The sequence below is a fragment of the Falco punctatus genome (genome assembly GCF_963210335.1).
Source record: "Falco punctatus genome assembly, chromosome: 7".
NCBI lineage: Eukaryota > Metazoa > Chordata > Aves > Falconiformes > Falconidae > Falco > Falco punctatus.
Window position 1 is genome coordinate 43,779,118 of NC_137587.1, and position 13,303 is coordinate 43,792,420.

Here is a 13,303-nt window from a genome sequence, read left to right on the forward strand (position 1 = left end):
GGCAGGAAAAGGTAAATTTTAGAATCCTACAGAAATTACATAAGAGTGCTCAGTTCCCTAAGGACTTTATTGAGCAGGTGGAATACGTATGCCGAAGCCAACAGAAAGGGCACCAGATGCCCATTCGCGGCACTGCTGGTGACACTGGCCTTTGCCTACTCCAGGCTCACAAAAGCGTCTGAGTTGCCTCGCTGCACTGCCAAGACCAGCTCAATGGTGAGGGGTCTCTCGAGGACGTTGGTCAGCTTGATCTTGCAGAAGCGTGATGAGGGCAGCACCGTGAGCCTCCATTTGTCCAACCGAGGCACAACAACGCCGGCTATCATCATCAACTGCTGGAGCCAGAAGGCAGTCTTCCGCACGTCGAGGTATGAGCCAGTGCAGAAGGTTTCTAGGAGGCTGGCTTCCTGCCTGTTCATCAGCAGGTCCTCAGGCTGGTGGAGGAAGCAGAGCATGCCCTGCATCTCATACTCCTGTGTGCACATGCACTCCAGTTCCACACGCAGGCAGGAGTTCCTCACCGGCATGTCCCTTTTGGTGCCCAGCTCGAGGTGGAAGGAGTGCCCGGGGGGCGGCTCGAGGGGCACAAACAAGCGATAGACAAGATGGGCATCGTCGCCTTCTAGGAAGGTGCCGTCCTCCATAGCTGACTGCAGCCGCGGCACGAAGCCATCGCCCGAGAGCATTTGGCAAACACAGAGAAGGTTGTCCACCAGCTCTTTCACCACAATGGGTATTTGCCTGCTCGACGGGTACTTATACAGAAATCTGTCCGTATATAATGGCTGCTCCTCCTCCTCCTCCTACTCCTCCTCCTCCTCCTCCTCCTCCTCCTGCAGGCTTCCGGAGATGCCATGCTTGCTGCTGCTTCCCGTCTCACGGCTCATTTTCCAGAAGAGCCAGCAGAGACAAAAGAGCAGGACCAGGCCTTGAGCAAAGTCCCAGGACAGGCACTGCTGGAAGTCAGTGGAGAGCATGGCTCCCCTGACCACCTCGCTCAGGCGTGGCCAGCAATTCCCCACATGTTTTGAAAGTTCATCTGCTGTCTGTGCTGTTTCTTCAGCCTCTTCAGGCGAGTACTTGGAAGTCTAGGAAAGGAGGAAACCTAGGGTAGGTGGAGTGGGATATGGGTTGGATGTTATGAAGATCCTTCTGGTCTGAACATCTGCTCCTTAGTTCCTGCAGCTGGGAGAGTCTGGATTTGATGACCACTGTCACATTCCTAGAATGGCCATAATCCCATATAAAACATTCCAAAGAATTACTCTTAAACCACCGTGGTTATAATGACCTTTCTGGGTTTGGTAGGACCACGGGAACTCAAGGTATTTTTTCCAGCTATATTAGTTTTGTAGCAACAAACTGGGAAGTAGAGGACTGGAGAAACTTTTAATTTCTCAGTTTATGAACTGTATTTTACAACAGCCTAAAAGAATTCCTGCATGCTGACACAACACTTAACTGACCTGAAACAGACGCAGCTGTTTCTCTACTGTCCGAGTGTCTCAGCCTGGCAAACTGCAGGACTGAAGTCAAGGTCTGTGCTGAGATATGTATAATTACAGATTTTGTGCATGTTTGGCACTCTTTGTTCTACACCCTTGAATAGGCCTTGTCTACAGCGTAACGTGCTTTGGAAAATTACTGGGTTAAAAATGCATCTGCTAAGGCAGAGCTTGAGGTCTGAATAACAGGCAGATGTGAACCCCCTCTTCTCCTGAAGACAAGTGGTAATTCTCCTCTGCAGAATAGGGGACCACAGTGCTTTGTGAGTTACCTTGACATAATGCAGGAAGCAGAGGCAGGACAGGATCCAGATATGCTGTGGATACAATGCGATCTGACGGCCTGTGCGTGCTGCTCTGGGTACTGGCCAGGGAGCAAGGGGGGACTATTGTCCCCTCACCTCTCCAAGCCAGCATCTGGGTGTTGCCCAAGCTCAGAGATGCTTGTGGTCAGGTAGTAAATAGAAAATGGGCTAGATGTTTGCGGTCTGCCTCAATGTGTCAGAGTTTTCTTGTTAAGCTGAATGAAAGAAATCAGAAAAAAAACCCTAGACTCAGTGGCCTGCAGGATTTTATTTGCTGTGCTCCCCAATCAAAACTGTCAGCGATGACAGGTGAAAACAGAAAAATTTAATTGGCATTTTACATTAGAATCATAGACTATCTCAAGTTGGAAGGGACCCATAAGGATTATCAAGTCCATCTCCCTGCTCCTTGCGGTACTACCTCAAACTAAACCATATGACTAAGAGCATCGTCCAGATGTTCCTTGAACTCTGACAGGCTTGGTGCTCTGACCACTGCCCTGGGGACCCTGTTCCAGTGACTGACCACCCTTTCAGTTAAGAACATTTTCCTAATGTCCAACATGAACTTCCATTGCCTTGTGTCCTATCACTGGTCACCGAAGAGAGGAGATCAGCAGTTCCCTCTCCGCTGCCCCCCTTGGGAAAGTTACAGGCTGTGAAGAGGTCACCCCTCAGCCTTCTCCTCTCCAAGCTGAACAAACCAAGTGACCTCAGCCACTCCTTCCAAGTCTTGCTCTTGAGGCCTTTCACCATCATGATTGCCTCCTTTGGACATAGTCTGATAGTTTGATGTCCTTCTCCTATTGAAGTGCCCAAAACTGCACACAGTACTCAAGGTGGGGCCACACCAGTGTGATGTAAACAGGGACAATCACCTCCACTGACTGGCTCACTATGCTGTGCTTGATGCACCCCTGGACACAGTTGGCCCTTTTGGCTGCCAGGGCATGTTGTTGACTTGTATTCAACTTGCAATCAATCCACAGGGCTGCTATCCAGCCTCTCCTCCCCTAGTTTGTACACATAACCCGGATTACCCCATCCCAGTGCAGAATCTGGCACCTGCTTTTGTTAAATTTCATACAGTTGGTGATTGTCCAGCTCTCTAGTCTATCCAGATCTCTCTGTCAGGCCTCTCTACCCTCGAGGGAGTCCACAGCTCCTCCTAATTTAGTATCATTGGCAAACTTACTTAGATAATTTATAAAAAACATTGAAGAGCAATGACTGTAAAATCGAGCACTGAGGAACCCCACTGGTGACTGGACACCAGCCTAATGTGACCCCATTTATTCTAATTCTTTGAGCCCAACCTTTCAGCCAATTGTTCACTCAACATATTATGGACTTGTCTAGCTGTATGCTGGACATTTTGTCCAGAAAGGTACTGCAAGACAGTATCAGAAGCTTTCCTAAAACTCACCCCCCCATATCTACTGGCTTCACTTGGTCAGCTAGGTGGGCGACCTTGTCATAAAAGGAAATTAAGACAGGTAAGGAGGACTTCCCCCTTGTGAACCCATGTTGGCTATGACCAATGACTGCATTGCCTCTCAAGTGTTTTTCAATAACTCCCAGAATAACCTTCTCCGTAATTTTACCAGGCACTGAAGTGAGACTGACAGGCCTGTAATTACCAGGGTCTTCTTACCTCTCTAGGCTCCCAAGATAGTTGAAAGAGAATGGAGAGGTCCTGTGATAACATTGGCCAGTTCTTTTCGTACCCTGGGAGGAATCCCATAGGGCCCCATAGACTTGTGTGCATTGAGCTGGAGCAGCAGGTCTCAGAGTCAGCTAGGAGTTTATCATCCCCTCAGTCACAGTATTCCAACACAGGATGCAGGGGGTCCCACGGCCCATCATCAGTGTGAAAGATGGAGGTGAAAAAGACATTAAATGTTTCTTCTTTGTCTAGGCCCCTATTTGTGACATAATCCACCTCATCAAGTAATGCACCAATGTTATCTCTGATCCTCCTTTTGCTGTTAACATTTTAAAAAGCCCTTTTTGTTGTCCTTCAAAATGCTGGCCAGTTTGAATTCTACTACTCCCGCAGATGTTCTCTGGAGTGGCAGATCGTGCCAAGGGACCATGGGGAGCTTTCCATTAACTGGCAAAACTGCAAGGTGAGCACAGACAGAAAGAGAGGGTGCCTGCACGCTGTCCTCCTCCCCCAGAGCAGAAGCTCCAGCTCAATGTCACTGAGACTGGGAATGAAGACAGCCAAACCTCCACACGTGCAAAAGCAGCCCCCAGGGAGCATGAGTGACCAGGATTGCGGCATGGCAGTTTGCGCGGTCACCCTAGGAGCTCAAGAGGTGAGCTCAAGTAGTGGTCATCACCCTCTCACAAGACACCTAGGCATGATTTTCATTTGGCCGAAAGGCAGTGCTAGAAGGCATGTGGTGACCCAGACAGAGCTCCCACTTAAACATGCAGCTGTTCAGGTCTCAGGCTGCAGGGACTGCCTGAGCCTGTCACTGTTAGCAGAGGGCAGCAGGGATAACGACTGTGTGAGGTGCAGCCAGGCGGAGGAACTGCTCAGCCTGGGGGCAGAGCTGAAAGAGGAAGTAGAAAAGTTAAGGAGTACCAGTGAGTGTGAGAGGGAGATAGACTGGTGGAACCACGTCTGCCCTCTGTCATGTCCCACCTATGACAAGGGGGAGAGTGGCTCAGATTCACAAATCCCCTCAGTGTGAGCTAAGGTAAGATAACACTCAAGGTCTGTACATAGACATCAACTTTTGTGGAACAGTCAGTCAGGAAATGTCAAGCCTTTCACAATTATACCCAATCAGGCTATGCAGCTTTATGAGAAGCTGAGGTAGGCCTTGTATTACTTAACAACTTCAAGAAAAAAAGAGGGGAGCAGGGGAAGAGACAGAGGGAGAGCTACAGAGAGATATGGAGATCCCCAGTCCTGGATCCAGTGTTGGAGCTGCCAACAGGAGTGTTCAGTGAAGAGAGCGCTCCAGAGGCTTGTGCGTGCCCCTGTTTATTGACCCAGTTCCAGGACTTCTGAAATCTTCCCTTGCCCCAGTTCCAGAAGTGATTGAGACACCAGCCAACCAAGGGACACCAGCTGCACACACCACCACCACCCCTTCCATCATTGTCTGTTGCTATCCCTAGAACCTTCTTAGGTTTCTTCACTGAAAGGATGGTCAACCATTGGAACAGGCTACCCCGGGAGTTCGTGGAATCACCATCCATGAGAGTGTTCAAAAAACGCGTAGATGTGGTGCTTGGGGACATGGTTTAGTGGTGGACTTGGCAGTCCTGGGTTAACGGTTGGACTCAATGATCTTAAAGGACTTTTTCCAGTCTAAATGGTTCTATGATTGTAATTGAGCTTTGGTCCCACAAATTTTCTCCCTACAGTGGCAAACAGCATCCCTGTAGTCGTCCCATATTGCCTGTTCCTGTGCTTTTAGGAGATGGCTCTTAAAAAGCGACCAGTATTCATGGACCCCAATACCTTCAAAAGCAGATTCCCAGGGGATCTTGCTAACTAGCTCCTTCATCAGCCTGAATGCCACTCTCCCATATCTGGGGTCAAAGTTTTGCTGCCGGTTTTCCTCCTATTACCAATGATTTGGAACTCAACTACTTCAACATCACGGTGACTAAGAAGCTACCAATCACCATCATTTGCTTTCCCCTTAATCTTCTTAAGCTAGCTGTCCGTAGGGGTTTCTTTTATAGGTGTGGGGACTTGTCAGCCACTCTCATGTGAGCTGTGGGCTCCCAGAGGGTCTCTCCGCACTCCTGAGGTTTCCCAGGTACAGAAAACCTCCCTGTACACCACGATCCTCCCCTCTGCTGTGGATCCTGCCAGCATGGCAGCTGCTCACCTCAGGAAAATGGTTTAGCTCAAACCATTTGAGATTGGCATCCTAGAAGTTTTTCTTTGTACTGATTCTCAATGGCTCACGTACTGCAAGCATTCCCTCTCTGTTCACATTGGTATGCATCTGGTTGGCTTTCCATTTCCCTGTGTTCTCCTCAGTGCAGTGAAAAGAAACTAACCAAGGTCAATAGTCTACCCACCAGCATATACAAACAGGGGCATTTGGAGAGAAGTCAGCTGGAAATCAGGCTGCTTCCTGGTGCCGAAGAGGAACAGCAAGGAGCCGAGTCATGAGACACCATGATTTAGATACTGTTTTTATCACGGAAACCATCACTATATATTAAAATACACTCACACACATACATAGTTATGTGATAACTCAGTCTCTGGCTGCTCAGCGTACTTAACAGCAATTGCTCTTGGTTGAGGCAAAGCAGTCTGCACATAATTACTTTTACCCTTTGCATCATCTTGCATCAAGGAGGCACTAAAGCAATCTGACTTTTTGCCATAAAATCTCATGTGCCCTCTTAAATAGGACAGTGCACTGATGCCATGTTCCATTTCCAGGGCCCTCTGCTCACAGGTGTTAGAATGATTACACAGACCTCTTTTTTTCTACTGAAGAACTGCATAGAGCTCTGAAACTATATTCCAGCTGGGAACATGCAATTAATCATCGCATGAGATAAAAGACTGCTCCCATATGTCTTGTGATGCATGCCACATTTACAGGTGTCTTTGCCTTGGATCCACATGCCTTCTGTACAATGCTAAGAGGAGAAGAGAAAGCTCAGCCTGATGTCCATCCTGCAAACTTGTAAACGTAGCTAGCTGATGCTAAAGATAACCGAACTATTCCATGCTTTGAAATCCCTTATCAGATCCTGCTGCCTGTAAAACAAAGGAAATTCCCAGCTTCTTTATTAAAATAAATTAATAATAACTGAATAATGAATATCAGTGATTAAAATCCCCAGTATCACAGCCCCATCTAATGGACTGGCTGAAAGGTGTTCAAAGGACCTACAAAGAGTCTATCTGTTTTTTTTTCAAAGTAAGTTATCGTGATAAACAAGACCCCATGGCATACTAAACTCTTAATTATGGGCACAGGAGGCATTTTCTTTGAAAATTAAAAAGGTTGCAAAATGGCTACAGCCTCTGGGAGGCAATTCTTAGAAGCAAAATGTAGCTCAGTGGTAGTGACTCCTTTATCTACTGCCTTCAGTATTCTCTTGGCACAGATTAGCATGGAGAGGGGAGTCTCCATATTTTTTTGTCATGTTATCGTTATGCCAATGACTCTGGAATGCCATAATCCTGCAGAGCAACACAGGCCCAAGGGAAAACACAGGGAAATCACTGAAAGAAGAGAGATATCAGTTAATCCAGGCTCCATTTTCTATTGTATGTTTGAGCCTTTTTTTTTTTCTTTTTTAATTTATGAAAAAATGGCAGGCAATGTGTGGCTTCCAGAGACGTGGCTTGTCCTGCACAGTGTCAGTCTAGGGGGGAGACCAGCCTCAATGCTGTCTGTGCTATATGCTATGTGACACATCTATGTAAGCCTGTCAGAAATGCTGGTACCATCGTGATCATAAGGCTGGTTACCAACTGCACTAAATACAGATACTAGCAGCAGGGTGCTGAGAGGAGTGGTGTCACAAGGTTTACACCATGATCCAGAGCTTCTAGAGGGAAGCAGAGGGACCCTTTTAGTCGCAGTGGGTGAGTAACTACTGGTTTCTAAACATCTGAAAAGGTATTTTGGACCCCAGTAGTATTTGTGATACTAGGTTACTAGGAATTTCTAGTGCTTCTTCCTCTGATCTGCTCTTAGCTTCTCTAGCAGCCTCAACTAAAAAAGTACATCTTCCCAGATGACTCAGAGCTCTGAGCCCCCATCACATTCGGTAGTGCTAATTAGGCACCTTGCTCCTGAAAACAGGAAGAATTAAGTAGCAGAAGCCCTTCATAGGTGTTCTCATTCTGAAAGCCCACTTTTGTTCTCTTCTGAAGGTTTCCCAGGATTTTACTCAGCTCTCTAAGTAAAAACCTCAAGCAAGGAGATCTCTTAACATTCCCCTTGTGAGGCTGAATGCCCAGACAAAAACAAGGTCTTGTTGCACCAAATCCATAAACCACCACTCTGTATCTTATAGGATTTCTGAGTTGGGTATCTGACCATAATATTCACCATGCACTGTTACCTCAGAACCTGGTGCTGACTTTGGTAAGAGAAAACGTGCTGGTGCACGCCCTACAAAGCCTGGCCAGGATATCACTGGAGCAGGAACATTTGCTGTTCTTAAACCAGGAGACCCTCAAATAAATCCTTGCTTAAGTCAAGATAATTTTAGGGGAGTGATCCCTTCAGAAGGAGCAAATGTTGTATGTGATTTTCTATGCTGACCATTGCTGCTTACCTTCTCTGGGATTGGAAGGATGTGGTGCAAGCATTTATTTTCTGGAGGCACAACTATTTCAGCAGCCACAAAAGCTCCCTCACGTTGACCAAGAGCCAGATTCCATTTGAGTGGTGTCAGTCTCCTTTCTGGACCTGTACAAAACATTCACTCTTCAGAATTAATTAAGGAAATGTTTCTGCTTGGGTTAATGGCTTTGCCTGGAGACTGACTTTTCTGGTATGGATTGATTCACCCCTGAGCGTCAGTGGGGGCTGAGAGTGCTGCTCCAGGGGTGGGACAGTGCAATGGACTGTATGGTCACAGGGACAGGGTGTGTGGGTCCAGGCAACCATGCCCAGATGCACGACCGCTCGTGACTGAGCTTTGCATCACATCTTCCAGAGCCACCACAAAACCTAAACAGAAAAGGCAGGTGGACACCACCATTCCCGTTACTAAGCAGCACTGTCTCTCCTAATTGCCACATGTAGAAGGACAGTCCCAGCTAATTCAAAGGTCATTAGAGAGGAAGAGGCTGGAGCAGTCAGGATATCTACGTAGACCAAGTACTACCAAGTTCAGGTCCTGGCTGCGGCACCCGGTACATGCCCTGCTCTGGAGCACTCGTCAGAAAACAGGGGCATCTAGTGGCTGTGTCAGAAGTTTCAGTAAACACCACCATTCCCTTGAGAAGGTGTAAGAATTTCCCTTTTTCCTCTCTCAGCTCTGAAAATAAAAATATTTAATTCCATAACGTTACCAAAAGGAGGAGGGAGAGGAGTAAATCCTCACTAAATTTCTGACGCAGTTGTGACATTCTGCAGGCGTGTAACCGGATTAAATGGAAGTGCTGCTCATTTCTGCTGCGGCTGCTGCTCTGGACAGCCAGACCTGCTACCCTGGGACTCAAATCCCATGATTATTCACTGCAGGGGAAATGTTGCATCTCTCTGTGCTGACCAAGGCAGCAACTATTTGCAAAGGTTTCCAAGACTGTCTGTTCCCAGTCTTTGGCCCTTGTGCAGGGACCATCACTGTGTGTAATATCTTCACTGGCCTGGGCTCTCCAGCCGCTGGTGCTAATGAAGTATTGCACTTGCTGATGATCGCTCCCCTGTAACACTGAACTGTAGCCTGGATGCAGCCAGGCCACCGGAGCTGCACTCTACATGGCAGTGAGTTAAGGACAGAAAGAGAAAGCAAGGACTAACGTGTGTTTTGCTCCTGTGGCTCCTGCTGCCCAGCTTTACGCACTGAGCTGGGGGCCCTGTGACACCAGAGCAGAGCAAGGCATTGCATCAGCTCCTCCTTCCCTACTCTAGGGAGGAGACATCATCTTTCCTTCTGGACAGGCACCTTCCAGATGCTCTGCAGGGCAAATTTTTTGCCTGCGGATAATAAAAGTGAGATGATAAGAAATGCAGGTGAGGAAATACTGTTTAATAGTTGGGATATGTTGCAACTCCAGGTTGCAACTCCTTATACAAGGCTCTGAGCCAATACGTCTGGAAAACAGTCCTTGCACACAGCACTTTTCAACCTATTCACCTCTTAGACCTTGCAAATGTGACTGTCTGGTAACTAACCGCCCCCTGGCAGTGACAGCTTTCAGTCCCTCTTGCTCTATTAGGTTCTCATCAGCATCACCGGCTTAGTGTGATTTGAATTTTCTCACTTCCTAATATATGGACAGAGCGGGCATATTGCAAAGGGGCTATCACATAGGCAAGTCCCATGTTTTCCTACTTAATGGCTAAACAGAACACAACCAAGTCTCCTGGGCTGTCAGGCATCTAACAAATGCAAAATTCATTCTTTTATTAAGCAAAAGGAACAAGGGAGAAAGCACAAAGCAAAAAAATGAGTGCTGAATGCTAAAAGGACTGTTGCTGTTACACAATTCTCTACAGAAAATCAGAGACAAATAATACTACTAGAAAGGCGTATTATTATTTTATAGACTTAGTCCCAAAGTGAGAAGAGCAGAGAGAAAAACATTCACAGCTGTTTTTCCCTTCTCTGGCCACTTCAATGAGCTTACAGGATACATAATTTTGCAAGGTCTGTACGTGCTCTTTGAGTCGTGACTCAACTCGCAGGTAAACTCCAAAGCCTGCATTCTCCAGACAGCCTGTTTTATTCATAGATGTGCATATTATGAATAAATACTATTTATGTAGGTAAATTTAGGAGGCTGGCACTCAGCTAAGAATGCCAAGGTCTTCAAGGGAGTTACTTCTGTGACTGGCATTCAGGTGAACACAGCCAAGCTCAGCTCAGATGAGTACATGTAAACCCTGCTGGCAATGAGTCTGTGCAGACGGGAGTGTGGTCACAAGCTGCCTGGCAAGGTGAGGGAACAAGTCAGCCATAAGCTCATGTTTAGCTGTGGGCGTTTGCAGCAGAGGGTTGGGGTTAGCTCAGCTGCATCATGAGGAGTAGGAGATTCCCTCCTGTTCCTGCTCTGCAAGGAAAAGATTTACAGAGTTTATGCATATGTGAAAACTTTGGTTATCTGCTGTCTTGGGTGGTTTTTTTTAATGCACATACCCACATGCACACAAGAAAAATGCACACAGGTATGATGTGTCAGGCAAGTTAACATTGATAACAATTTTGATAGCAAAGCTCTGAGCTAAATGGCTTTTAAATGGAAGGAGTTCAGCCTTGAGATCAGTTACAGCAATTATATGTCAACAAGGACATTTTTATTTGCATCCTTATTACAATGTGGAAAATAACTACTGCAGGTCTGTGCAGCCTACTGGGGCTGGCCTCCCCTTGGTGCATGTCTGAGACTGCTGTTGCAGGCACAGACCACTCCACAGAGAGGCAGGTCTCCAGTCTGCTCTTCCTCTCCTAGTAGCTCCAGCCAACTGCATGGATCCAGCCATCTTTTAATACCTTTAATTAAAGAAAAAATAATGACAAGACAACACATCAACACATGATTCTGAAGGAGAAGCTGGCTTGTTCTGCTCACTTCTTGTAAAAGAAAGAGCTGCAGAAAATCAGTGCAAGCCCAGAAAGGGTCCATCTGGCTGGAATCAGTGGTGTGGGCAGTGCTGCCTTCCCAGACAGCTGTGACACCTGCCAAGGTGACACCAGTAACTTGCTGCAGAGCATGCAGGTGCATCTTGGATGGAGAAAGCACTTGGCAATTGGCAATTTGGATTGGATCTCCATCAGTTGTTCTGAGCTCACCCTCATCTCTGCTGTTGTTGACCTGATAACGATCGGCTTCCTTACAAGGGGAATAAGTTCAGCAGCATTTTGATGGCAAAGGGTAGGAATCAGCCACAATAGGCAGGGACTGCTGCTTGCTTTCTCTTTTTCCTATACAACAGTGAGCTTGTTGTGGCCCTATCAAATATATAAGCACCCTCTGCAATGCCTCAACACTGAAAAGGTATTTTAATATTCCAGGAACGTCTGTATATACTATTGTGAGCTTTAAAACCCCTCAAACCCACTAGAAGCTGCCCTGGCAAACAGCTCCACCTCTCCAAGACCAAGCTGCTGATAGAGACAGGTAATGGGACATCGTATTCAGCCATGTCACACTGCCATGTGGCCAGGTTAGCTGCTCTTCCCAGCCAGCTTTCAAGATCAGCCAAGAGCTTGACACTGGGGTAACAGCAATGAGCTACCACAGATCATTCATAATAATTGACTTTGGGACCACGCTTTTCTCTTGGCAATCATCCACCAACACACTCAGTCACCACTGCTCAGGTGACAACTCTGCCATGTGTTAAGCTGCAGGAGCCCACTTGTGTGTCTGAGCTGCAGCAATGTGCTAATATTTTAAACATTTTCATCTATTATTTATCCTCCAGCTAAACAAAAAGGTCTTTTTTACCTACTTTTAATTTCTTTTCCATGCTGCTAAGAGCAGTCGGCATCTGCTGCAGTGATGAGCGACCTTGCACGAACCTGTGTAAAAACTGACAGTTCTTGGCAATCCAATTCACTGGTGCCTACTCTGCTTTCTGCAGCAGGAACTGTGGGGGTTCTGGGCTGGTTCCTCATTGATCATTGCGGATACTGGAAAAAAAAGACCTCTTCCCACTGGATTCGGTCAGGAGCTGCCATGTACTTTGTTGTGCTGGGTGTGAGACGGAGCCTAGAGCAGGGAAGCTTGTACTCTGCTATGAGTCTCCACCATTTGTTTCACATTTCCAGCTCCTTGATAACACACCCAAGGCTACGATCTATCAAGGTCATTGCCCACTTTCCTCCTGGGAAGCTGATCCTCATCTGTCAGTGTGACAGGAGAGGCAATGGCAGTGTAAGGACCTGTATGAAACAGTTTCCCGCAGGGACTAAAGATCTTGTCACTCTTAGAAAAAAGATGCATCTTATCCCCAAGTAACAGAGGTGCAAAGAGGGAAGTTAATGCGGAGCTCACAAATCTGTGTGCCCAGCAGCCACTTTCAGAGCTGGTTGGTTGATTTCTGAACTCTAATGAAAGTGCAAGACAGGAAAGGCTTCTGGCTTTCAGCGAAGAAAGGATTTTTACAGCCACAAATGATTAACATACACTTAGCTGTGTTGGTTAAAGAGAGGAAGCAAGGTCCTGGGGTTCAGTTGTGTGCCTGGGATGCCAGAGCTTTGCAGATTTTTAATGCTTGAAGTGCTCTTCCTAACCACTCTGTCTAACTTGCCATGTGTCAGAGACAAAAGGAGCTCCAGTTCCTCTTCAGCAAGGCTGTAGCTTTGGTTACATTGACAGCTTCTTTTCCAGAAAGATATTTTTCCTGAAATGGTTGGAATGTAGAGCTGTGTTTGGTTCACCAGGACTGGTGCAGGCTGCAGGTAGTTCGTTGATGCTCTCCAGCCAGGTCTGAACTTTGGGATTCAGGAATGCTGAGGATGATGCAATGTGATATAACATTGGTACCTCACTTTCCCCTATGGTAAGTGAGGATAATGGCCTGCTGTTTCCACAGCTGTTCCCTCCCCAGTGCGCTCAGACTCTGGACATTTCCATGTACTGGTCTGCTTTGGCACCTTCACTTGTGTGGAGGTCCTTTATTCCTCCTGTGGTGCTGCTGTTGCTTCTCCCCCAGTGCCAGTGAGATCGTGCCAGGGCTGCGTCACCATGGATCTGAAGCCACAGTGCTGGGGAGCTGAACTCACCTGCGGGTGAAGGCAATGCATTGCTAAGAAGATAGGGATGGATCTCATGCCTCAGAGCCAGGGCTGGAGTGGGTAGGAGCCCTT

At 47.1% G+C, this 13,303-nt stretch overlaps 2 protein-coding genes across 2 annotated transcripts in view; both read right to left on the reverse strand.

Annotated features, from left to right (window-relative positions):
• Positions 1 to 11: 11 nt before the first annotated feature.
• Positions 12 to 995, reverse strand: LOC308067143 (inositol 1,4,5-trisphosphate receptor-interacting protein-like 1). The gene has a single exon (XM_080395475.1). The coding sequence runs from the start codon at positions 684 to 686 to the stop codon at positions 156 to 158; it is 531 nt and encodes a 176-aa protein (XP_080251601.1). The 5' UTR covers positions 687 to 995; the 3' UTR covers positions 12 to 155.
• Positions 996 to 1,005: 10 nt separating this feature from the next.
• Positions 1,006 to 13,303, reverse strand: part of LOC308067141 (inositol 1,4,5-trisphosphate receptor-interacting protein-like 1) — a 36,092-nt gene continuing 23,794 nt past the window's right edge. The window contains exon 2 of the mRNA XM_080395473.1: positions 1,006 to 1,105. The gene's annotated coding sequence lies outside the window, so the exon portion shown is untranslated. The remainder of the gene's footprint in view (positions 1,106 to 13,303) is intronic.

Bases quoted from the DNA above. Each gene is read 5' to 3' on its own strand.
- LOC308067143 (XM_080395475.1), bottom strand. From the start codon at position 686: ATGCTCTCGGGCGATGGCTTCGTGCCGCGGCTGCAGTCAGCTATGGAG.